This window comes from Dromiciops gliroides, chromosome 2, assembly GCF_019393635.1.
Source record: "Dromiciops gliroides isolate mDroGli1 chromosome 2, mDroGli1.pri, whole genome shotgun sequence".
Lineage (NCBI taxonomy): Eukaryota > Metazoa > Chordata > Mammalia > Microbiotheria > Microbiotheriidae > Dromiciops > Dromiciops gliroides.
In genome coordinates this window covers 387,731,170-387,759,097 of record NC_057862.1, presented here as the reverse complement: position 1 = coordinate 387,759,097, position 27,928 = coordinate 387,731,170, and the positions used below count along the sequence as shown (strand labels likewise).

The 27,928-nt window shown below is 37.5% G+C and overlaps 1 protein-coding gene across 1 annotated transcript in view; it reads right to left on the bottom strand.

The window, feature by feature from the left end:
* MED27 (mediator complex subunit 27) overlaps positions 1–27,928 on the bottom strand; it is a 262,470-nt gene that overhangs the window by 76,396 nt on the left and 158,146 nt on the right. The window contains exon 4 of the mRNA XM_043985374.1: positions 9,515–9,608. Coding sequence (XP_043841309.1) covers positions 9,515–9,608 — 94 coding nt within the window. The remainder of the gene's footprint in view (positions 1–9,514; positions 9,609–27,928) is intronic.

Sequence of the window (27,928 nt, the reverse complement as noted above, 5' to 3'; positions counted from 1 at the left end):
CTAACTTGGTCATAACAAATTAATAAATTGCTGTAATCTGACAGAATTTAATTTAAAATTTTTGAATTGATACTCATTAATGATATTGGTCTATAGGTTTCTTGTACTTTATCAGTTGCTGGGTTAGGTGTTAGAACTACATTTGTCTCATACAAGGATTCTGGCAGGGCACTTTCTTTTTTGATTTTTGAGAGTAATTTGGGTAGCATAGGTATTAAATGTTCTTTAAAAGTATGCTAGAATTCTCTCATGAACCCATCAGGACAAAGAGTTTCCCTTTCCTTTTGGTAGTTCTTTTAAAGCTAGTTTTATTTCCTTTTCTGAAATTGAATTATTTAAGATTGCTATATGATCTACTAATAGTTTCTGTATTTGTATTTTCAATGGTATTCTTCTTTCTTAGTTTTTTCAGTTTTGTTAGGATTTAAAATGTTTATGATATAAACTCCTTCATTTGCTATTTCAAAAAAATGTCTCATTATCACCCTGAGTCAGTTACCTCTCTGTCAGAATGTTGGTAGTATGCCTCATTGGTCTTATGGAATTATGGTTGGTCATTTGGTTGATCAGAATTCTTAAGACTTTCAGGGTTGTTTGTCTTTACTATTATTGTATAAATTGTTCTTTTTTTTTTTTTGGATTCACTTATGCATAGTACATTTTTTCCAGTCTCTCATTTTTATTCTGTATGTTTCCTTGTTTTTAAAATGTGTTTATTGTAAGCAACAGATTGTGGGATTTTGCTTTCTTATCCAATCTGTCAGTCTTTTACATTTTATTGGATAGTTTAATCCATTCAGAACACATTATTCCATTCCCTCCTGAGTTTTCTGGTGGGTACAGAAATCTTGGGTTATTAAAATTTCCTTTCATTTATATTTGAAGGTCTTTTTCTTGATCACTTATAGAAATTGTTATTTCTAAATGGGATCATTAAATTAACCACCATTTGTCTTGGAGTTTGCAGTCTCAGGGTTTTTCCCCCTTTTTTCCCACTATTGCTCACTTTCTAACTCCCTCCTCTTTGATGGCTGTTTCCTTCCAAATCCTTTTCACATATTGGGAAATTCATGGTTCAAGAGCCCAGGTCTCTACCCCCAGTAACTTCTTGGGGAACAGAACTGGCCCCAGCTGAATGCTAGGCCCTTTCCTTCAGTCTCAGTAGAGAGGGCACATGGCTCCCTACATAAGGGTCCTTCCTCATTCTCCTACTTGAGTCCAGCATAGTTGTAACACAGAATGATGCCACACAGTTATGAAGGCTTGACTAAATTTCTGATATTTGGAGTTTGGATCACAAAGGGGTGTGTGTGTGTAGGATTAGGGTAGAGATTTGAGTTCTGTTTAAAATGCAGAGAGGTTCCCTGCCCAATCTCTATTTTTCTGCTCTCCTGAAGAGGTCCACTGTGGCACAATGCTACCATGCAGCTATCACGGTCTGAGAAAATTGCTCTGCTTTGGTGAGTTTCGATCTCTACAGCACTGGGCAGAGGGAAGGAGAGACAGGATGTAGAGCTGAGATCTGTTCCAAGGACATGGGTTGGTTTGTGAAGTACACTGCTGCTGCGAGTGTGGTGGGCAGTAGGGGAGGGGATGCTGAGTGAGTGTTCATCAGGGATTGGAAAATATTTGCTTTCTGTGCTTGGGTACTTGATGCACTAAACTGTGGAGACAGCTAAAGTTACTTTATCTTTAGCACACAATTCCTATTTTGGTTTGAGAAATCCTAAGGATCAGAGGTAATGTCTATTGTTCTATTTTGTTGGTCACACAACCTCTACTTTACATCTAATGTGAATGAACTAACTGCTAACTTTATACTTATAGATTTAGGATAGAAAATCTCACACTTTTGATGTTTGGGGCATAATTCATCAGGAGGATACACTAACATATTATGTCTGTCTATGGGGTCTATGCACGTCTGAATTGCTTACACTTGTTTCTTAGTCAAATATGGCTGCTGGGCTTATTTGGAGAATTCTTTATTGAATCAGCAGACTCAATACCCAACCTAATAGGGTTGGACTAGAAGATCTAGGGTTGGTTTTCCAGTGTGAAAACTTGGGGACTGTCTGTGGCAGCTATAATTGGCTTAGACACAAGACTCTCCAAAAGCATTTCAATACTTGCTCTCTCTTTCTTCTCTCCTTACCCCAATTCTGCCTCACCTCTATCCACAATGTGAGGAGATTTTTAATCACTCAGATGCTTAGGGAAATAGTTTATCACAAATTATACCAATTCCCAAACTGGAACACTAGCACTGGGGTTCCACTGGGTCTCAAGGTTCAGACTGACAAATTGTCTCAGTATTTAAACTGGCTATAGCTTGTTGGCAGAGATTCCTTGGTGAGTGAGGAACTGGCTGAAAAGGAATTAAAACAAAACTGTCCTTCCTTACTGACTTCTGGAGTTCCAATTATTTTATGTTGTTTACACACGCACATGCACACACACACACACACACACACACACACACACACACTTCTCAGGAGAGGTTTAACAGCAGCAAATTCAAAGGAAAGTTACAAACGATACATTTAAGCTATTTAATGTTCTCCAAATGTGTATGGTGGCTTCTTTGGCCATTCAGACAGCTAGCTGCCTCAGTATTCTGCCCTGGTGCATTTCAGGAAACGATTAGATTCTATTTCTAATTAGATTCTACTTAAGAAAAAACAAAAACTGTCCTAGTCTCCTCAAAATAAATAGGACACTTCCCTCTCCCCGCCACTTTCAGAAACCATTCTTTGATGATCTGATTTCATGTGGCAAAGGTTTACCTTTTCCAAAGACACAAGAGCCTACATGAACTTAATACTTGAAGAGTTATTAAGAATAGGAGAAAATTTGGTGGAAAATTCCAAGCAATACATTTTGGCCTTTTTTTTCCCCCGTTTTTTTTGTGTGTGGGGGGGGGGCAATGAGGGTTAAGTGACTTGCCCAAGGTCACACAGCTAGTAAACGTCAAGTGTCTGAGACTGGATTTGAACTCAGGTCTTCCTGAATCCAGGACCGGTGCTTTATCCACTGTGCCACCTAGCTGCCCCACATTTTGGCCTTTTAATGTTCCCCAAATAAATATATTTAGTCATTTCTTTGGCTATTCATACAGCAGCATGAAATACTACTTTTATATAGAACTAGCTGCCAACAAAAACTCATTAGCCAACATAAAATTAAGTATTAGCCTATCCTAGATTAGGGGAGGAGGTTTCTTTCTCACTGTCATACTTTTCTTCTCATCACAAAACTAGCTGATGAGGCTCTTGGACCCACTGGAAACAATTCCAAAGGACACTGGAGTGTGTAGGCAAGAAGGAGCAGCTCAGCATTTACTCTGGTTGTAGCAGGTCATGGAGATACTTATATATGTCTTCACCTACTGACCTTTTCTCTCCATTCCTGCTGCCAATACCATCTAAACTACTGTGATAGCCAACTAACTGGTCATACTACCTCCCTTCCTGCCCTCCCACCATTACAATCTAAAATATACATAGCTTCCAGATTAATCTTCCCCAAACACAGCTTTTATCATGCTACTTAACTCATCTGATTCTAGTTTTTACACTGATAAAGACCTTCTATTTTATTTCTAAGATTCTAGTCTTTTTTTCATAAGAGTATATTATTATTTTCCAGTTACATACAGATAGTTTTCAACATGTTTTTATAAGATTTCTAGTTTCAAATTTTTCTCCCTCCCTTCCCTCCCTCCCCTCTCTCTCTGCCTCCCCAAGACAGCAAGTAATCTGATATAGGTTATATATGTACAATCACATTAAACATATTTCTATATTAGTCATGCTGTGTAAGAGGAATCAGAGCAAAAAGGAAAAAAAAAAAAAGAAAAAATAGAAATAGTATGGTTCAATCTGCATCTAGATTCCATAGTTCTTTTTTTCTGGATTTGGAGAGAATTTTCCATCATGAGTCCTTTGGAACTATCTTGGACCATTGGATTGCTGGGAAGAGTCAAGTCTATCACAGTTGATCAACACACAATGTTGTTGATACTGTGTACAATGTTCTCCTGGTTCTGTTCATCTCACTCAGCATCAGTTCATGTAAGTCCTTCCAGGTTTCTCTGAAATCTGCCTGCTCATTGTTTCTTTCTTTCTTTTTTTTTTTTTTTTTGTGGGGCAATGGGGGTTAAGTGACTTGCCCAGAGTCACACAGCTAGTAAGTGTTATCTGAGGCCGGATTTGAACTCAGGTCCTCCTGAATCCAGGGCCTGTGCTTTATCCACTGTGCCACCTAGCTGCCCCCTTGCTCATTGTTTCTTACAGCACAACAGTATTCCATTATATTCATATACCACAACTTGTTCAGCCATTCCCCAATTGATGGGCATTCCCTCGATTTTCAATTCCTTGCCACCACAAAATGAGCAGCTATAAATATTTTTGTATGTGGGTCCTTTCCCCTTTGTTATGATCTCTTTGGGAAAAAGACCTAATAGTGGTATTGCTGGGTCAAAGGGTATGCACAGTGTAAAGTTGCTAAAATCCTAGCTATACTGTCTAAAATATCTAATGAGTGGTTGCCAATAAATTAGAAGCTTTAGCAAAAGTATTTAAGTGTTTAAGTATTTATTAAAGAGCACTAGGATCTAATGATCAGAGAGAAAGGTAAAAAATCTAACTATTTCTAAGAGACCCCATCATCCGACCTGCCATGGCGAGGTCAGGAAAAAGGACCCAATGCATCCTTCTTTCTCCCAGAAGCCTCTTCTGAAACTGAGAACATCCCATCCACATGCACACACAGCTCCAAGCTAATTGGCTGGTAGCTTTGATAGACAGTACCCACAAGCAAATGCCACTTCCTGATGCCAAGGAACTGACCTTGCAAACCACATGGCTTGCCCTCAGATGCCTTCTCATGGCAGAACTTTCCTACAGTAACTCTCCGGCAGGTGGCGTCACTCCAATCATTACAACAGCTTTATAGCCCTTTGGGCATAATTCCAAATTGCTCTCCAAAATGGTTGGATCAGTTCACAGCTCCACCAACAATGCATTAGTGTTCCAATTTTTCCACAGTTTCTCCAACATTCATTATTTTCCTTTTTTGTTATTAGCCAATCTGATAGGTGTCAGGTGGTACCTCAGAGTTGTTTCAATTTGCATTTCTCTAATCAATGGTGATTTAGAGAATTTTTTCATACGGTAATAGATAGCTTTGATTTCTTCATCAGAAAACTGCCTGTTCATATCCTTTGATCATTTCTCAACTGGGGAATGACTTGGATTCTTATAAATTTGATTTAGTTCCCAATATATTTTAGAAATGAGGCTTTCATCAGAAATACTGGCTATAAAAATTGTTTCCCAGCTTTCTGCCTCCCTTCTAATTTTGGATGCATTGCTTCTGTTTATACAAAAACTTTTTAATTTAATGTACTCAAAATCATCCATTTTGCATTTCATAATATTCTCTATCTCTTGTTTGGTCATAAACAGTTCTCCTTTCCATCAATCTGAGAGGTAAACTATTCCTTTCTCTCCTAATTTACCTATGGTATCACCTTTTATGTCTAAATCATGTACCCATTTTGACCTTATTTTAGTATAAGGTGTAAGATATTGGGCTATGCCTAGTTTCTGCCATGCTATCTTCCAGTTTTCCCAGCAGTTTTTGTCAAATACTGAGTTCCTATCCCCGAAGCTAGAGTCTCTGGGTTTATCAAACAGTACATTATTAAGTCATTTACTACGGTGTCTCCTGTCCCTAACCTATTCCATTGATCCACCACTCTATTTCTTAGCCAGTACCAAATAGTGTTGATGACTGCTATTTTATAGTAAAGCTCCAGATTTGGTACAGGTAGCCCACCTTCCTGTGCATTTTTTTATTAGTTCCTTTGATATTCTTGACCTTTTGTTTTTCCAGATGAATTGTTATTATTTTTTCTAGCTCTATAAAATAATTTTTAGGTATTCTGATTGGGATGGCACTGAAAAAGTACATTAATTTAGGTAGAATTGTCATTTTTATTATATTAGCTCGGCCTATCCATGATCAATCGATATTTTTCCAATTATTTAGATCTGATTTGATTTGTATGAAAAGTGTTTTGTAATTGTGTTCATAGAGTTCCTGGGTTTGTCTAATACTCTAGTCTTAATAGTGTAAAGTTATGCTAGAGATGGGGGCTAGTGAAAAGATGTAATTACATCCCTTTCTCTGTGGGGAAGATCCCTAAGCTTCAGAGAAGGGGGTATGTGATAATAGCAACTAACTTAGAGGTAGATCTAGTAACAGTGAGATCTACCCATAAATCTCAATCACCATGTTAGTTTGATCTTAGTAATTATAGACTATGCTTCACGAAAACTAATGTCAGAGAAGAATGAGTCAAGGAAAAAGGTTGAAATTAAAAAGAAGTAGGCAAGGAGAAGAACAGAGCCCTGAGAGAGGCAAGATAAGGCAATCAATATGCCAAAGGGATGGGGAATCTACATCCAAAGAAAAGAATAGAGGGTAGATTCCAAAGGGGATTTAGAATCCTCATGTAAGTATGAAAAGAACTAATTCAACTCTGGGCTAGTAATGTGGTAGGATTCAACCCAGACAAAGCTGTAGTGGAGGACTGGAAATGGGTGTTGGGTGAACCCAAGTTAGCCAATCCAATATAGAAAGCTGGATTTTATTTTCTTAGGATAAAAACTGTTTTCAGCAAAGTTATTTCTTCCTTGCATTTCATTTCCCTCACAAGACAACAGACTAAGAAAGGTCAGTCAAGGAATCCACACACTGAGCTCCACTTAGATTTCCATGAAGACAAACGATGCCTTCCAGGGCTTCTGGGATACTGTTTACTTTCCCCTTTTGTGGTTTTAACTCCAATTTCCCTGTAGTTAAAAATCTTTTTAAAGTGACAGTGAACTGAAATCAATCTATCTTTTTTAGAGAATTTTCAGACTTTAGCCTTGGCACTTGCAGTCAGTCTAGAATTTTGGGAACTATAGTCAGAAATCATTTATGCTTCCCCTAGTGGCAAAGGACATCTAATGACAGTTCTCACCAGTAGTCAGTTCAATTTACCTCTTTCTTTATTCCTTAAATAATAATAGAAGAAAACATCACACCAAAAGTTCTCTTTGCTTGTGACTCACATCACCAATTACCTTGTCCATAAAGAGTAACAACTTCATCTAGATCCCTGTGCCAATAGATGAAGGTGACCAGTTAGAGGCATCTGGATCTGCAATCAATCATTTTCAGGCATAAAATTACACGTATGTTGTACATGTAAAATCAGTTCTACCCTTGAGTAGAGCCCCAAAGCTCTCTCATCAGTCTATTAAAACAGAGGTTCCCAGTGAAAATTGATGTGGCCAATGGGTCATTGTGATATAAAAGCCTGTTTTCTCAGGTGGAAGTAAGTCTAATATCTTGGACCTGTTTATCAATAATCTAGCCTTTACTGCTTATTCACTCCAATGCCAAATTCCTACCTTCATCACAAAACAGAAGCTAAATGACCCAGAGATAATATGAACAAACCTCTTTCACTGAGGATGCTTTCATTTTTATCTTCATTAACTTCTCTGGTCACTGGCAGATGTGCCAAACACAGGATTGATGTTTCTAGAATCTAGTTACAGGTTCTTAAATGTAAGATAATCTATGTTTAACCAAGGAAAGCAGTGGTATGCATTCATGTGCAAAAACATCTTATATGAAAAAAATCCCTTTTCCTGTAAATGAAAACTTTTATTTTAATCCCTTAGTTTCTTAACCAAGAATACTCTGAAATATAAAAAGCAACTTCTGCTACTCAGAAGAGCATTGCTAAGACTGTTTCCCAGTCAAGTACAATAAATTAACCTTTGTAAACCTTAGTGTTATATGTGTTTTGATGGTAGTATCATTACTAGCTCAAATTTCCCATTGACCCCCAACTTTTATTTAAACAATAACCAGAAAGACATTTAACAACCAACAAATCATTCTCTCCCTAAGATAGACTCAACTAGATAAGCCAAATAAGCGTTCTGATTACTTGCCTTGTATGGCTACTCTGGTAAATGACTATTTCTAAGACTGCACAAAAGTGAAATACGAGACACAGACAAAGCACTCACTCAAGGCTCTAAACAAATGGTAGCAATTAGAATGGACAGGGAAGGACCCTATATTTTAACTCCCAATCTCATTGATATCTCATCAGAAACAGCTGTTCTTACTTAATAAACTTTGTTTCCTTTGAAAGGTAGAATCTTTTCAAAAACTGTCTTCACTTAATTGTTCTCCAAATGAGTATTATTAAAAACAAACACTCGGAAATGCTTTTCATCCTTGAAGTGCTCCATAACTACCTAATTAATAATCTAATTTAGGATTACTACAAGCATTTTCGTTTCAAAGCATAATGACCTTTTGTGAATCTACACATATGATAAAGAGGCAACAACAAAATCCCTCATTTTATGGAGTGACAAGAAAAAGATATAAGAAAATGAGAACTACTGAGGTCAACATGACTGGTGCTAACCAACCAATGAACAAAAAATGGATTTATTAATCAGAAACATTAGGAAATCTGGTTATAAGATTGGTGCACTCTCTGACTTTATTTTATAAAGACAGATTTTCAGTTACTACAGGACCTTTTCCTGTTTAAAGATGTAATTCACAACAGTCTTCAATGGTTAAACATCATTTGCTTTTGACAGACCTAAAAAGAGAGTTTTAGGAAACTAAAAATCACCCTACCTAAGCCCTTCATTTTTATGAAGGAAAAAAGTGAGGCCCAAAGAGCTGCCATAACTTGCCTAATGTTTATGGTGGAGCTGGAATTAGGACACTGACCTTCTAAACTCCAGTATGATAATTCTACTACACTATGCTGCATCTTAGGACAAACACTACAGCATCAACAAAATCTCTATCCTTGAGGTTCATACCATGAGACCTCATTACTTTCTTTTGGTAATTTAATAACCAAACTCCTTGGATGAGATCTATTTCTTTTTTTTAAATCAAATTTTATTGATACTTTGTTTTTTATATTGCCTAAACTCCCTCATCTTTCCTCCCAGAAAGTTATCCATCCTGTAAAACAAAGATTATTTTTTAAGGGGAAAGGGTGGGGGGAGAGAAAGAGGAAAGAAAAATCAGTAAAACCAATTAATACACTGAAAAAAATTGGAAAACATGAATTGTTTCATACCTGTGGACCTCCTACTTCTACAAAGAAGTAGGGACAAGTGACTTCTCACAGGTAAGGTCTACTTCTAAAGTCTCTTTCAGTTCTAAAATTCCATGATTTTATGAATATGATGCAATAGAAATTTATAAAGTACTCATCACTGTTGACATTGGGAAATTGTATTTTCTTTCATAGAGACAGAGATCTACCATTAAACAGAGACACACTGCTGTCCATCCAATTAGAGTCTAAATTACATCAATAGGGCATAATATTCAAGACTAGAAAATTAATCTCTTTGTCAATTTTTCACTATAATTCCCTTCAACTTGATCAAATGAGTCTTACCAAAAGCATTGCAGATGTTCCATTGGGTCTGGACAAATGAATTGACATTTCAGGGAACATCCTATCAATGCGGCTGATGACATCATCAACATACCTAAGTAGAAAAAAAACAACATACAGATATAACTTATAGCCACATTCAAAGTAATGATAAGCAACAAACTAAGACTCTGTGAGGGTATATCCCCATCTTGAAATTCCCACTACACGGAGAGGGAATATACTACCTCATGATTATGGGATAACAAAAGGCTAGATATAATACATAAACAAAATGGCTTATTAAAATCAAAAGTGCTACATTCAAACAAAACAATACAAAATCAAACAGGAAAACACTTAAGTCAAAAGACCTATAATATTAATGAAAAGTGAACACAAACTTGAATGTAATAAGAGATGTCTGATATGTAAATCAGAAAGTTTGTATCTTTTAGCACAAATTAGAACCTTATCATAGCACTATCCCTAATTTTCAATTGAATTAAAATAAGCAATTATTAAAGACCTACTGAATTGCTAGGCACTGTTCTAGGCACCTGGAATATAAAAAACTGAAAATTCAGCCTCAAGAACATTAATACTGTAGGGAAACCACGTGTACATACAGATAAACAGATTCAAAATACATATAAAGTTATGGAAAAGTAATTTAGCCAAGGCTGGGAGGTACACTGAGAACTGGGTGGGTCAATGAGGAAATTTCTCATATTAGAGGTGGCATCTGAACTGAGTTTTGTGTAGAGCTAGATTCCAAAAGGCTGAGTTAAGGAGAGACAATTTATGCAAAGCCCAGAGCAGATGATATGCTGTCTAAGGAAAAGAGCAAGTGGGCCAGTTTGGCTGAAACACTGCATGTGTGTTAAGAACAATACTATGAAATAAGTTTGAAAAGAAGTTGAAATCACAATGTAATGGATGTTAAGTTCCAAGGAAAGGAGTTTACATCTCTTCCTGGAGACAATAAGAAGCCACTGAAGCTTTCTGAGCAAGGAAGTAGCATGGGCAGATCTAAGCTTTGCTATAAATGTGGAATCTGGGTGAATGATGGGACTAGAAAAGGGAGAGACTAGAGTTCATTGAAGCAGTTTAGGTGAGTGGTAGGTAATAAGGCCTGAACCAGGGCATTGACTGCATGAAGAGAAAAGGGCAGGAAGATGTGGAAGTAGAACTGAGAAGACCTGGCAAATGGTTACACCTAGGGGGAGAGGGAGAAGAAAGAATCAAAGGACACTCCAAGGTTGTGAACTTGGGTGATCAGAAACAGGCAAATTCTGAAGAGAGAGAGCTTGGTCTGTCCATTTTAAGAGAGGAGAAAAACTGGAGCAAAGAAAAAAGTTCAAGAAGCTGATGGATGTTTATTTGGGAGAAGAGAAGGCTGGAGACTGACCCTCAGTTATCTTTAGGTCAGTTCCTACAAAGGGAAATGCCATTTATTGCCACAAAGACCCAAACAAAGGGAAATTGGTTAAAAGAAAGAATATGTCTAGATATAAGGAGTTTCTTTTAAGAGTGAAGCTGGGGGGCAACTAGGTGGTGCAGTGGATAAAGCATGGGCCCTGGATTCAGGAGGACCTGAGTTCAAATCCAGCCTCAGACACTTGACACTTGCTAGCTGTGTGACCCTGGGCAATTCACTTAACCCTCACTGCCCCCCCCCAAAAGAGTGAAGCTGATTAAACAGCAAATGAGATTATCAAAGGTAGTTTCTGAATTTCCATTCTGGTGCTCTTTAAAAAACAGGACAGACAACCATCTGTCCAGAATGGTTAAAGAAATGAACTGCCCAAGGCAATACAAAACCTCCAGAGGTCCTTGATAGACTTCTTCACTTTATGCCACTTGGTTTCAGCTTCAGTTTAAAAAGATAACAAAAAATTAAGGGGAGGGGCCAGGGAACTAATAGAAAAAATAAGTGAGAAAGGAATATGTTTCTTAGGATCGTGGAAGATGTATAAGAAAGCCCCATTTAAAAAAAAAACAAAAAACCCCAAATACAACAAGCCAGCATGCCAACAGTATGCATCAGTGTCACTTGAATCATTTCTGAATATCATAAATTTTTTTCTTCTATGACTGTATGTGTGATTTAGAACAGGTTACTTTAGTCTCAGTAGAAAGGAAAAATCAGCTGTCATATGCATGTGAATGGAGGTCATTGCTAACTATATGCTAATGGTGGTGGTGGGGGGGGAGACGGTGTCTTCTGAACTGATCCTCAATCAATAGATATCATAGCTTTGGAAGACTAATGCAAATAAGCACGCCAAGCTTCAATACGATGGTAACATTATAATTTGTCCTCCACTGCACCTTTCACCTTGAAGGCTCCAAAATGTTTTTCTTTAATGGAGTAAGAAAAGTGAGGCACAGGTAGCTGAGGTGACTGTCTCAGGTCAAAAAAAAAAAAAAAAAGCCAAACTGTAGGACTCCAAGACTCTAAGCACTTGCTTGTGTTTTCCAAATAAATAAATAAAATCCAGTTTTTAAATCAGGTAGTACCATACAGTGTCTGAAGAAAAAAAGGCTAAAACACTGTACAATCTAAGATCTATACCTTATCTTGGGGGACAGAGGACAGGTAAATGGGGGAAATATGTCCCCAGGAGGCAGCAGGGAAAAGGTAGAACAGCACATAAAAGATGAAATGGAAGGAAAGTGTGCAGGGGGTGTGGAGGAGAATCTAGGTTATCAGAAAAGCCCACAACAGATTATTAAAATGTTATTGAGCAAAAAAGCATTTCTTTAAAAAAAAAAAAAAGGAATGCTTCTCATCCACGTGCCTGATATGAGGAAGATGTCACCTGTAAAAGGCAATTTATGTTCTATATTAATGTATTTGCCAAGTAGAGAAAGGAAGAAACCCAGGAGCATCTTTACTAAGGAAAACAATGTCTTTATTCTCAGGACAAAACCAAAACATTTCCCTTTTAAAAATGCATCAAAACCTCTTGAATTCAGTATCACAGCTAGACAGAATTGACAGAAAAAGGGAAAGCTCAGAACTTTGAATTCAAAATCCAGTGGCAACTGCCACTTTTCTTTTGCACTCTTTGTCATACCACCTCTCTGGTGGGATTTCTCAGAATGATGCTCTCCAGAGCAGTAGAGGCTGCTAGAAATACCTGAATGGTGTCTGAAAACAGCTTTGCTATGAGTAAGCACTCATTTAGCAAAATCTGGATGAGCTTTATTTGCAGGCTTGGGAACAGGTAGGAACACAGTGCTCTACTCCTACACTTTTACCATATGTTGTACTCCATTCTATAGCAGAATTGAATTACTTTATTTTTTACCTTTTTGATATAGGCAAACAAGCAGGAACACAGCAGTGATAACTAGTTTACACTTGAGCAGACGCAGTGCTGAAAGACATTAATTTAGTGCCAAATTGAGCGGTGAGTCACAATTTGCACATATCTGTCAACCTGTTAACACGGTAATAACTTGGAAGGATTGCAGTTCCTATTTACATTTCAGAAGGCATCATGCTTTCTGTGATAATACCAGTTTAAAATGGAGAGATGTTTGCTTCTGATTTCAACCTAGTCAGAACCTGATTTTTAAAAATTTTTCAATAAAAAAAAAATTAGCTATTATGCAGAGTAAGATTTTCTCTTGCTGTTCTATTCATTAACTTTCCCTGATCACTCCTATTTCACTTGAGACAAACTTCCCTTTGTTGATTCGAACTTATCCTCATTTCCAAATGGCTTTCACTTGATATTACAGCTTCTCCAACCTACATTCATTGGGTCCAGTTTTAACTTGATCCCATCCAGAACATCATCCATCTCTGGTACTGCACTAAACACACCCTCTCTGAGTCTCCACCAGAAAACCTGTTCAAGGCCAAATCTCAGGGCCTAGTTTCAACTCTAGCTTTTTTAACCTGACATTTCAAAAATAATTGCTCTTCGGGGCAGTTAGGTGGCACAGTGGATAGAGCACCGGCCCTGGAGTCAGGAGGACCTGAGTTCAAATCCAACCTCAGACACTTAACATTTACGAGCTGTGTGACCCTGGGCAAGTCACTTAACCCCAATTGCCTCACCAAAAAGAAAATAATAATTATTGCTCTTCTCAACTTAAAGTCTCAGGTCTTTTTTACATGAACCACTTCCAAGCCAAGTTTTCCTCAACCTGTACTTTGACATATACCTTTCAGAAAAGAGTCTTCTCTTTTTTCCTCAAATTTACTTCCTGATGAGTTCATCTGTTTCCATGGCCTTGGCAGTGGTCTGAATGCAAATGATTCTGCTCTACTTTGCCACCCACGACCTTACTCCAAAACCACATCTCCCACTCTTCACAGGATCTCTCCAACTAGAGGTCTTACCCGCCAACTCAAGCTTAAAATGGCAAACACCAAGCTCCAACAGCTCTCTTTGGCTGCCTAACTAGCTATGACAAAACTTAGTAGCTAACATTAAACTACAATGAAACAATGCAGGTTGAAGCCAAACAGCTACTTCCCAAGTGTGGTACAGTAAGAAAAGGACTGGAGTTTGAGTAAGAGAACCTGGTTTAAATCCCAGTTCTTCTGTTTACTACCTTAGTGACCTTGGGCAAGTCACTTAACTTTTTCTCATCCTCAGAATGGATTACATGATCTCTAAGGTTCTTTTCTAATTCTTAATCCTATGAATTAGAATACATTGTTCTTTAACAAATAAAATAATTCTAGATGATGGAAGGTTCTGTTATATTAGCCTATGAAAGTCAGTATCAGTAGCATCCCAGGAAAACAGCCTCCCCCCCAAAAAGCAGAGCTATTTGAAGTTATACAGCCTGATATGCATCTAAAAAAAATCCCTGTATCTGTTTCAGCAGAAGCAAGAGCCTTCTAAAGTAGTGTGTTATACTACTGACATAGAAATTTTTTAATGCTGCTTTTAATGAACTAACTAATTCTATAAAACATTAGTACAAGGATATATGTTATCAAATTGGGATTAAAATGGCAAAAATGTAGAAGCTATCTCCAAAGATATAAATCATAAACCTTCATTCTACAGCACCTATCAAAATGTAAAAAAAAAAATTTGACATTAAAGTCTCAGCATTTTATGCTGGACAGATGGCTCAGTTTTCTAGAATCTGACCTGTGTGTGTATGTGTGTGTGTGTGTATATGAGTGTCTCGACTGGATTCAATCCAGTGATCTTGTGTTAGTGTGATGCTAAGCAGCTAAGTAAGATTTAAATAGCATTTATCCCACACAGTGTGTAAGATACATGCTGTTCGTTTCCCCCACCCATACAAAATCCCAAAGTGAGGCATATGTGTATTAATATCCCACTTTACTGTAAAAGGGCAATGCCCAGGACACATCAGAAAAGGGAAACAATCATCTCATCTCAAAACCATTTCAAGAATTTTCTCTACACCTGTTCAGATTGAGGCAATTTAACAATCCTTTTATACCAAGTGGAAACAGATGGGGTTTGTTTAACTATTCCATGAGTAACTGAAACCACAACTATCTCCTATAACCATCATTCCAGATGTGCTGAGGAAGAATATTACAAACTTGGGTTAACCTTGCTTACTTTTCAGATACTCTGCATGTATTTGCACTTACTTCTCTGAGCATTCCACAAGATTGTCTCTAAGTCTTTTGTAAAAATAAAATAAAATTTAAAAATTATAATTTGCATAATCTGAAAAATGTTATTTGTCTTCCTTTTTTCATTGTTAGATATTATCCAGTCAAAAAGAATATGTGTGTATGCTTTCAATTAACTAATTAATTCTGTAAAACATTAGTACAAAGATGTGTTTTATCAAATTGGGATTAAAATACCACAATCATTAAAAAATGCAGAAACTATCTCCAAAGATATAAATCCTGTAAAACCTTAATTCTACAGCACCTATCAAAAGGTAAAAAAATTATCTGACATTAAAGCTTCAGCATTTTGGGGCGGGGGAAGGGAGAGGAGGGGAGGGGCAATAAATGAGAGAACATTTTTCTAATCACTTCTACGTATTGTCAATCTCAACACTTCAGGATGTCAGAAACACCAGGAATGAATAACATTGTCCTAGGGCCTCACTGTCCACTGTCTACCTGTTTTTAAAAATCTTCAGTTTCTAGTAGGGTAGTAGAAAGAAATTAATCTTAGGCACCCCTCTGAATCAGTTAATAAGCTTTTATTAGGAGTCTAATATGTGCCAAGCAGTGTGCTAGGCATACTCTGCAAGTTGTTTAATAAAGAAGTAGGGCTATCAGATATGAGGGAAGGAAAAAGGGACTAAGTATTTATAGTACATCTACTATGTGCCAGGCACAGTGCTAAGTACTTTAGAAATATTCCCGGGGCAGCTAGATGGCACAGTGGATAGAGCACTGGCCCTGGAGTCAGGAGTACCTGAGATCAAATCCGGCCTCAGACACTTAACACTTACTAGCTGTGTGACCCTGGGCAAGTCACTTAACCCCAATTGCCCCCCCCACACACACACACACAGAGTATTATCCCATTTGATCCTTACAACAATCCTAAAAGGCAGGTGCTGTTATTCCCATTTTACAATGGAGGAAATGGAGGCAAACAGAGGTTAAATGACTTGTCCAGGGTCACTTAGCTATACATTAAGGCTACATTTGAACTCAGGTCTTCCTGATACCAGGCCCTACACTCTAAACCGTTATGCCACTTAGCTGCCTAGGAGGAAACTAACCAAGTAATCAAAAACTACCTCCTACTCCAATGTGAGTTTCAAAAACTATTTTAAAAAATCATTTTCAAGTACAATGGGATTAGAAAGAAAACAAAACTTTCTTCAAAAATAAAATTTCAGTTTAGAAACTAAACATTTGTTTTCCCTTCCTATTGTGCCATACCTCCCCTCCCTGTGTCCACACTCCATATGTCTCAGTTATTCCATTAAGTCCACAGGTGCATCATACACTGAAAACAGATGGGAAATACTGTCATACAAATTAAGAGTCTTACATTCTAGTCACCGGTGTTAAGAGTTATTGAAATTGGCCTATAGCTCCACCCCTATTTTATAAGCCAACAAATGTTTATTGAACACCTCCTGCCATTGGCAGCTGCACAAAGTATTTATCAAACATGCTAAGGTAAGGTACTATATATTAGGTGGTGAAAATACAAAGAAAGAGCTAGAAGACAGTCCCTGCCTTCAATGGGTTTACAATCTATTTGGGGAAACATTTGTTGAACACAATGCAAAGAAATTCTGGGAGAATAATATAAATATGGCTTTATATCTATACAGTACCCCAAAGCTTTCAAAACACTTTCATATTTATTACCTCCTTTGATCCACATTAAAATCCTGTAAGGTAGGTGGGGCAAATGGAGCAGAGGAGGTTGTAGGATTTAGGCCTGGAAAAAAGGACCTTCGATGCCATCTTGTCTAACCATTTCATTTTATAGATGAGGAATCTGAGGAAAACTGACTTGGCAGAGGTCACATCAGTCGTAAGTAACAGAGCCAAGATTTGAATCTGGGTCATGTGATTCTTAGTTCAGTGCTCTTTGTACTATAGGAAGGGTAACATGATAAGTCAGGGGCACTCAACTTGACAATGCAGTGGCTACCAATATAACCAACTTTAAATTGGTTAAATTTCTCTGGAGGATTGTTGGGGTTTCATTTTTAAACATTTTTGTCTAACTGTAATTGACAGAAATGGATGGGTCAATAAACCTATGTTCTCTGAATGAGAAGACAATTGTATTTTTACATCTTTCTACATCTCTATTAATTTTCTGTTGCAAATCTATACAGGCATTTTGCTGGTCACAGCTTTCCCTAAAAGATTTTAAACAATTTATTAAGCTCTAAGGAAAAATCGTCATTTCATCCAACAGCCAACTCCTCTGCAAGCCCTTGCATGTTACCAAAAGACCAAAAAAAAAAAAAAAATCGCTCAGATTAAGCTTTCCACCAACATCAATTAACAATAGTTATTAAAGCAGGTATCTCTACCAGATCTTGTGAAATGACACTCCATGATCAGATAGGTAGTGAGGAAATGTGTGAATGGAGACTCAACAATTCACACAATAAGAAAGTAACTCAACATTCAATTAAACAGCTGGCTGGAGCTGACAATGCATGTTTGAAAGCTACATCCCCTTTCCCAAATTCCAGCAGACTTTCTTCCCTTTCTACCTGTTAAGAACTGAAAACTGAAGCTATTAATATTTGGCATTTCCTGGCAGCACTAAAATGTAGACTCTCAGCTTTGGGAGTACCAAGTTTGCCATAATGATACTGTGATGTGATTGAAGATGTTTCTTTCCCATTTGATTTTTAACATCCCTGAATGAGCATATGACAGACTTCACAGAAACAGAAATAACAAATTAAAAAATAAACTTTCTGCACACATTTCTGAGCTCCTAATAATACAGTCAGCAAACCGCAGTCATCTGAAAGAGTTAATATAATTTTTTTTTTTGGCGGGGCAATTGGGGTTAAGTGGCTTGCCCAGGGTCACACAGCTAGTAAGTGTTAAGTGTCTGAGGCCAGATTTGAACTCAGGTACTCCTGACTCCAGGGCCAGTGCTTTATCCACTGCTCCACCTAGCTGCCCCCAAGAGTTAATATAATTTTGAAAGGGCATTTCTAGCTTTTGCACTAAGTTAATCAGAATGAATGGGTACTAAGTAATAAGAGAATCAGATTTAGAGCCTGAAGGGCCTTTAGAGAACATTTGCTTTGACTGCTTACTTTATAGGAGAGGAAACTGAGGTTCAGTGGGGGGTAGATACCTTGCCCAATTTTACACAGGCAGAAGGCAAGAGAGCAGAGTCACAGTGTGAACAGAACCTTACTCTTTACCTGACTTTGCTAGAACAAGAAGTGAATGTTTCTAAGTTAGAGAATTTCATTTCACTGAAGATTCACACTCATGGCATTTTCCCCTTCTTTATTTCTTCCCTCCAGATATTCTTGTAGGTCAGGCAGGTTATAAGTCAAAATCAAAAGAAATCTTTATCTGTAGATTACTTGTTGGTCTTCACAGAATTCTCACCCCCATCCAAATAATGGTCAATGACTTTCTAAAATGGAATAAAAACAAATACCCTACAGGAACAGAAAAGGAAAGTAAATTCCCAAGAATTCGTCACAACATCTAAAATTGGAAAAATTTTTTAAATTAAGATTTTTTTAAACCATCTAAAATAAGAAGGGAAATAAACCTCAAGACCTATGGAAGGAAATACTTTTGCAATAAAATAACTGCATTTCGGTCAGTCGAAACTTCTCTGCTATTATTCAATAAATATATAAGCTTTTTAATCTGAGGAGGAAAGGTTGCTAATAATTTTTACTAAATTATAATGTCTTATGGCAAAATAGAGATGCAACTTCTTATTCTGGGGCCATTATGGAATGCATGCACACATAACACTCAACGAGCCCTGTCATATTGACATGCTTCAAAGTCTCCACAGCCTAACTAAAAAAAAAAAAAAGTCAATGCTTGATTATCCAGATTAATGGAGTGAAGTATGGTGTGGATCTTCTAGGAATTTCACGACAGCATAAAAAATTAATGAGATTACACTAAGGATCAGGAAGTGAAGCTGAATAGCTGGACAGCTCCTCAAACCTACCATTACTGCCTTTCCCATTCCAATCCAAGGATAGAAAGCATCATCTTTCAAATTACTTCAAAGTACTGAATTCCTTCTTCACTCTCTTTAAGTCTTTTTTCTTTTTGGATTATATTTTCTATAGTGCAGAAAATTAATATTTTGGTTTCAAATTGCCTTCTAGGAATAATAGAAATTAAAACAAACCTACAGTGGGAAAAGGGTGTCTATGTCAACCAGAACCTGAAGATAATCACGTCTGGAAGACAGCATTGCAGGGAATGTACTACTCCTGAGCATGGAGAATATAAGCTATTTCATTATTTTCTGTCCTCAAACTAGAATTAAATGTAACTGAAGGCAGGGCAGTAACTAGAAATATTTTTCGCAGCACAAAATGCTTATTTTTTTTGAAGTGTGAGAGAGGAGATGGCAGTACAAAGGACAATACAAACGTGAGTGTAGTTCCACCAGAAGGGGCACCAGTCTGACCTGGATCCCTGTGGGGGTTGGTTGGGTGGAAAGTGGGCCTCAGAAGAGAATGCCCCAGGAACAAGACCCTATGGCTGACAATCTGAGGGTGGCTTCCTGTGTGCGGGCACAGGACAGCAGAGGACAAGAAAAGAGGCAAGAACACCACAGGGCAAGATGTGTTATGAGTCTCCCAGCCTTGCTTGTCAGTATTCTGGGGCAAAGCCCCATTTGTACTATGGAGATCATGATTCTCCCTGGTTGTTTTTCCAGAGCCAACAGCATGCATATGGATTTGCTGCAATCATTTCTATGACATGTTAAAAGTAGAACAAGAAATCATGAAGCCTCCACTTAAAAACCTCTATTGACAGAGGAACTACTATCTCCCAAGGCAGACCATTTCACTTATAGAGAGCTCTAATTGTGTAGGAGCTTGTTTTTATATTGAACCAAAATATGGCATTGCTCTCTCTAGGTTCAAAGAGAAAAAATCTATCCCTTCTTGCTCGTGATTGTTGTTTTCACACATACTTAAAGCTGAAAACCCCCAGTTTCCTTAACCAGTCCTCATATGCCTGTCATACACAAATGGAGTCATGACCCAGGATCATACAAATGTGTTGTCTATGCAAAACACCATGACACCAGAATGCAAGGAGAGGAGATGTGTCCATTCCATGCATAAATCCTCAGAGGGCGTCCCTCTACAAGCTTATTCTCCAACTTAAGAATTAAATTCAATGATATGTACTGTCAGTATTCTCTCTAGCTGCTCAGCATAAAGTAATTTTTCAAAGACCATATACTAAATCTTTTAAGCTATGCACATGAGGAACCATTAGTTAAGTCAATCTGACCCTTGAAGCATCACCTTTTCCCCACCTTTCTCCTCTCTCTACCCCAATGAAAATAGAGAAAATTCATCCTGCCTAGGGAAGAAAAATCAGAAAGAACAACTTATTTACCTAACCAGAACATTAGGAACATAATTAAAAATAATGTTTGGAACTCGTTACAAATTCCCTGGACAGGAAACCTAAATCTCATTAGAATGAAAAGCAAATTAAGCGATCAAGAGAAAGTTTGGTCAGGGGCAAAATGAGGACTACAATCACCTTCAGAACTTTTAATGATACCAACACAGCTTGCTTTGTTCTGCAGGTTGCATTAGTCTTCTAAAAAATCTCCATAGCTACTGTAGTTCTAAACCAAACAAGGACCAGAAGCATTATAATATGTGACTCTGGGATTTCAGCCCTGAAAGACTCAGGCACGAATCTTGGTTTTATAATCATTACTGTTTTCTTGTCTGAGCCTGTTACTGGTCTTTATAACTTTTGTGAAAATTGACATGAATCCTTTTATAGATAACTTGAAAGGAGAAGCAGCCTCCTCATGCCGAGTAATGCAATCGGTAATAGGATTTCAGAAGCATCATTTCATACCATGAAGACCTTTTCCCCTCCATTTGCCCATCTAGAAAATTAGGAGTTTCACAAAAGTTTTTGAATATGATAAACATTCTGGATGAATTTAGAACTGGACTCATTATCAGAACGGCTTCTTTTCCTCAAAACCACTTTTTCAGTATAAATATTACCCTCTTGTGCTGAAAAAGTAATGTTAACAAAACAGTAAATTCTCATGTTAAAAAAAAAAAACAAAGCTCACAAGCAAAAGGCTCACATGATTTAATTCTCAAACATAAATGTATTCTGTGCTTTGCTTTTAGGATAAAGAGATAAATGATGAGTGAACAAGTGAACATCAGGGATGAATTTTTCTGAGATACGTCAGCCTGTCAGGCACAATGGAAAAAAGCACAAAGCAGAAGACCTGAGTTCTGGTCCCTACCCTGTCTTTGATCTTCATCTTCCTGGGACTGAGTTTCCCCCCATGCAAAACTATGAGGAACTAGGACTAGATGGTTTCAAAAATGTCTTCTTGTGATTAAACTCAAATTTGAGGTAAATCTATCCAAAGTTCTACAATTTGCACAAAGTTTCATACTCATACAATAACTGATGTTCATAATGAAGATTCTGCAGTACCATGCAATCCTGATGCATTTCCTAATTACTGAAAACTCAACTGCATTCAGAGTAAGAGTAAGTAGATTTTTAAGCATACCTCACTGTATTCTGAATCTCTGAAAATGGATTCATACTTGGATAGGGTGGTTAGCCAAAATATTCAACTAACCATAACATGTCACTCTCCATCCTTTCAAGATAAATAGGAGATTATATTTGATGGCTCTATTATCAAAATACACTGTAGTTTCACCATAACACACCTGCTACAAGGAAATTCTGCCTTTAACCCCATAAAAATGATTCTGATCCTGTAACAATAAATATCATAGGATTCCAGTTATAAGGCAGCATAGCATAGCGGGGAAATCAATTCACTTCATTTATTAAGCACTTACGGTGAATAAGGCACTAGGGTAAAGTACAAGAGGTACAAAGATGAAAAGACAGTCCCTAACCCCAAGGGGCTTACAATTCAATACAGAGGGTATAACACATATATAGGAATAAGTAAGAAACCACCAACAATGAGAAAAGAAATCGAAAGATCCTTCTGAACTGTGATAAGAAAACTTCAACATCTTTGAGCTGGAGTTGGATTGGAGGAAGGTAAAACTATTGAGAAAGTGGTACCTGAGTTAAGGTTTTTGTTTGTTTGTTTTTGTGGGGCAATGGGGGTTAAGTGACTTGCCCAGGGTCACACAGCTAGTAAGTGTCAAGTGTCTGAAGCTAGATTTGAACTCAGGTCCTCCTGAATCCAGGACCAGTGCTTTATCCACTGCGCCACCTAGCTGCCCCCCTGAGGTGGGTTTTAAAGGAGAAAAAAAAGATTTCAGCAGGAAGATATGTACTAGAAACTCAGTCCTAGGAGGGAAGATAAGATTTGAGAAAGCACCATACAGCAGTGGAAGAAAGGAAGAGGAGATCAGAGAACATCTAGTAGTCTAGTCTAACTAAAATATAAATTGCACTAATGGGAATATTATGAAATAATTCTAGAAAGATAGATTAGAATCAGACTATAGAAGCCTTTAACCAGCATGCCAACGACCATGTTTTCATCCTATAAAATAATAGGGAACCACTGAAGGCTTTTGATCAGGGAGAAAACAAGGTATCTGGAGGATCATTTTGGAGGTTACATAAAGAGTGGAATGGAGAAGGGAGAAAATGGAAAAAAGCACTGGATCCGCAATCTGAAGAAGTGGTGCTGGATTCCAACTCTACCATCTACTAAGCTTTTAAATGTGGGCATGTCACTTTTACTCTCCAGACTTTCCTTATTTACAAAAATGGAGATGCTTGTATTATCTCTTTTTATAAACCCCAAGTGCTTCATCAAGAACATGCCCTGTTGGGGGGCAGCTAGGTGGTGCAGAGAATAAAGCACCCTGGATTCGGGAGACTGGTGTTCAAATCCGACCTCAGACACTTGACACTTACTAGCTGTATGACCCTGGGCAAGTCACTTAACCCTCATTGCCCCACCAAAAAAAAAAAAAAAAAAAAAAAAAAGAACATGCCCTGTTAACCCTCAGAGTCCCACAGGACTCTGTCCTGGACCCTCTTGTCTTCTCCCATTATTCTATTTCACTTGGTGATTGCATCAGCTCCCATGGATTCAAATATCATTCTGGGGGCAGCTAGATGGCGCAGTGGATAGAGCACCAGCCCTGGAGTCAGGAGTACCTGAGTTCAAATCCAGCCTCAGACACTTAACACTTACTAGCTGTGTGACCCTGGGCAAGTCAATTAACCCCAATTGCTTCACTAAAAAAACAAAAACAAAAACAAAACAAAACAAACCCCAAATATCATTCTGCTAACTTCCAGTCTCACATCTCCAATTGACTTTCAGACATCTCAGACTGGATGTCTGGTAAATATCTTAAACTTAACGTATCTAAAACTGAACTCATTATCTTCCCCATAAAATCCTTTTCCTTCCAAACTTCCCTGTTATTCTTTTTTTTTTTAAAAACTTCCCTGTTATTCTTGACATTACTGTCATCCCCCAAGTTCCTGAGACTCACAACCTTGGTGTCTTCCTTGACTCTTCACTAGCTTCATTCCAATATCCAATCTGTTTAGCAGTCCTGTTGCTTCTTTCCTCTGATATGGCCACCATCCTGGTGCAAGACCTCATCATCTCATGCTACAATAGCCTGCTGGTGGCTCTGCCTGCCACAAGTCTCTCCCCACTCCAGTCCATCCTTCATTCAGCCACCAAAGTGATTTTTCTTAAAGTGCAATCCTACTATGTCACTACCCCCTCAACCCACCCCACTCAATATACTCCAATGACTATCACCTCCAAGATCAAATACAAAAAAAATTCTTCATAACCTGCCCCCCCCTCCCCATACCTTATGCTTGCCCACTCTTCTATCCAGTAATACCTGCCTCCCTGCTGTTCTTCAAACAAGATAATACATCTCCTGACTTTGGGTTATTTACTCATTGGTTGTTCCCCATGCCTGGAATGCTCTTCTTCCTCATCTATGCCTCTGGGCTTCAGTAGCTTCCTTCAAGTCCTAGTTAAAATCGCACCTTCTATCAGAAAGCCTTAGTTAAATAGCAAGGGCCAAAATTTCTGTCACAAAGGTATATTTTACTCCAAAGGAACCAGCTAAGTGACACAACAGATAGACCCGAGTTCAAATCCAGCTTCAGATACTTACTATCTGGCTACTCTGGGCAAGTCACTTAAACTTCTGTCCTCCTTAGTTTCCTCAGTTGTAAAATGAGGATAAAATTAGCATGAGTACCTCCCAAGGTTTTGGGAAGAGATATTTGTAAAGCACTTAGCACTTATCCTGTATGTAACTTGTTTGTACATAGTTGTCTGCATGTTGGCCCCCCTCCCCCCATCAGACAGTAAGTTCCTCAAGTAAAGGGATTGTCTTTTGCCTTTATTTCTATGTTCAGAGTTTAGGCACAGTGCCTGGCACAGTAGGCATTTAATAAACACTGACTATAAGGAATATAAAACTATAAAGTGCTATACGAATAAAACATACTGCTTATTTTTTGAAAAATTATTAATAGCTTTTATTTTTCATTACCTATCTTTCCTATTGTATTGTCCCTTCTCTCCTTCTGGGAGAATCATCTCTTACAAGAAAGATTGCTTAAATAACACTTAATTTAAAAAATTTTTAAATTTAAAATTTTTTAAATCCTGAAATTATTTGCACTGTTCCATACCCACTATACCCCCACCTCTGCAAAGAAGGGAAGGAAGTGCCTTCTCACATCTTTTTACTGGGGCTAAGTCTTGTTATTATAATTTCACAGAATTCAGTTTTAATTGTTTTGATGTTTTTCTTTCCATTTGTATACATACTCTTATATAGAACAAAGCCCTAGTGCATGAACCCCAAAAAAGGATTATAGCAAGGAACTAGTTACTCATAATTTTGTAATCAAGAAAATCTTAAAGAAGCATTCACAAATTTATAGTGGCCAAGTACACCTGGAGGACATGTGTAATTTAAAGGAACACACAATGTGCTTTCTACTTGAAGATCTCTGAGCTCATAAAAAACAATCAGTTGGGGCAGCTAGGTGGCGCAGTGGATAGAGCACTGGCCCTGGATTCAGGAGTACCTGAGTTCAAATCCAGACACTTGACACTTACTAGCTGTGTGACCCTGGGCAAGTCACTTAACCCCCATTGCCCCACAAAAACAAAAAACAAAACCAAAAAAAAAAAAAAAAAAAAACCAATCAGTTACATGGGGATGGAGTTAGAAGTACAACCAAGCAGCATCAAGGTCCCCAAGCTTGAGACACCCACTCAAAAACCAAAATGAAATATGTTATCATTTAATAGATACAACCACAACTCAGACTGAGTTTAGAATACAGAGTGCTATATACCATTTTATCTGTATATACCTTCATTATAAACCATGGAACTCCTGTTGAAACATGTGCAGCAGAGAGGATGGGGAAAGAGAGAAACAGATACACACAGTCGCAGTGGGCAATGTAGTATCACATAATTCAGAGATTTTCAAGAGTTAGAAACCTCATAATGATGGAGCAAAGCCAATCACATACACAGTCTTCCTCAACAAATGTGACTGTAATGAATCATAGGCTGAATGAGTCAACAATGCAATGATGTTAAAATAATGTCAACATCTTGCAATTGTATGATTAAGGAGAATTACTTAAAGATTAAAAGAGATAAAGATCCCATTCTGCTCAAGATCAGTGAGGCATCAATATGATTAATACTGACAAAGAGCATAGATAAGAACAGAGAAAGGGGTCACTTCAGAAAATAAGGCTGACAAGAAGAGGGGTGCAAAATGAATTTGTTCCAGTAAAGAGACAAAATGTATCCATAATCATGCATATTGACTTAGAAATGAAGAGGGATCAATTATTCTTAGTCTGTGACAAGGCATGACAGAAGAATTAAAGACAGAAACACTAAGGTTAAACATTAAAACTTTACCACACAAAGTATGATATGCTAGAAGAGAGGAGATCTTGGCAGAAAGGAATAGGATAAAAAGATATTCAGTATAAAAAACATGGCTAATTAGGAATGGAATAATTTCTTGCCATTGTTGGAGAGAGGGAGAGTGAATAGGAGAGAGGACCCTCTAGAAAAAACCTCTTCCAATGTAGATGAGTCTATGAAAACAAGGGGGTTTAAACCACTGGTTTATAATTTCTAACCTACATTCAAGGTGTCAACAAGATTTCTGCCAAGATCTTATATAAAAAGCTCATCAGAACTTATGTGATAATAGGCTGCATGAGCTCATTATTATAAAGGCAAAAAATCAACATGATTGTAAAGCACAGTTCTAAGAAAAAGTCCAGAAAGGTGGCTTTGATAACACACATTTGAACTATGAAACAGGATTCCCCCTCTCCCCCAAGTTAAGAGTTTCACTGGTATTTTCAATCTTAGTTGAAAAGATTTCCTTCTTTGGTAAATTCAAAACAGTGAGACAAATGATATCTTTAAATCAATTTTAAATATTTAAGCTTGATTAGAATGAGTTGGAACTTGTATGAAAACAACATAATATTTCTAAAGGCTTTCTGAGAGTTCTGGGGGAGGAGGGAGAAAGGGGAAGTACACTATTACCTCCGTCCAATTTCAAATGTAAATAATGATTGGCCATTGGCCTTGGTGTATCTCACTGGTTAATGAAGGTAGCAGAACATGACAGAAGCTTTGCCTTTATTAGCTAGCTGAGAAATTTCAGCTCTTAGAAAAGCTAGTCTTTTTTTCTCTGCTAACACCTAATATAGCAGGACCCATTAATGTCCACTGGGATCCAAATACTGTGATGATAAAAGGCCTTCTGACCTTTTTATCTCTGCATTTGTTAGCAAGTTGGCAATATAGTCTACCTATACTATTACTTACTCCATGGCAAGGAGAAAGTACTTAAGAGAATCAATTCACATCTTGAAATAAAATTGATTGACTGATAACTTCCAAGTGTTTCCAAATTTAAAATTTACTAAAATATAATCCCCATAGGATCACAGAACTTTTAAGATGTAAAAGACCTGAGAGATCATCTAGAACGGGGGTAATGAACATGGCATCCATGAACTTGTTTAAAAATAAATATATTATATTGAGAATTGTTCTTTAATATAATTGATTTTCTTTGCAATCATTTGAATTTTGTTTTCTGTGTTTAAAACAAGGGGTTCACAGACTTCACCAGACTGTGTAAGGGGTCTATGCCACAAAAAAAGGTAAAGAATGTCTGTTCTGGTCCAATTTTCTTGTTTCTAAGATTAAGAAAGTCAAGTCTTAGAAGAGTTGAGTAACTTGTCACATGACAAATTACAGCAAGAACCACACCCAGAACCCAGGTTTGCCATTTTGCTATTCAGAGCTTTCTCTTTCATGCTGTCAAGAGTGTAGGTAAGGTCCTCTTAAATTTATCAGTCAATATACATTATTATTTGATACCTAGAAAAGAATTAAGAGTCCAGATTATTTTTAAACGATTTAGTACATTCATTAGGAGTAGTGGCTATATATATCAGGTCAGAAATTACCTCTAACAATGAGACTTCACCATTGTCATTTCCTGAGGTATATTATACCTTAATCATTCTCACTTTTCAAATAGCAAATTCATGTCACAATTTAAATGAAGTAGTATTGATCAGGAAGGTTTAAAAATGTCTGCTGGATCCATTTTCAAGTGCAAATTTGGGGGAAGCATCAATTTGAAGCTGATGAAGCTTGAAACGTCCTTAAGTTTTATTAATGTTTATAATCCAGATCAATCAAGGTAAAGAGTTACAGACCCAACTTGGAGCTTCAATTT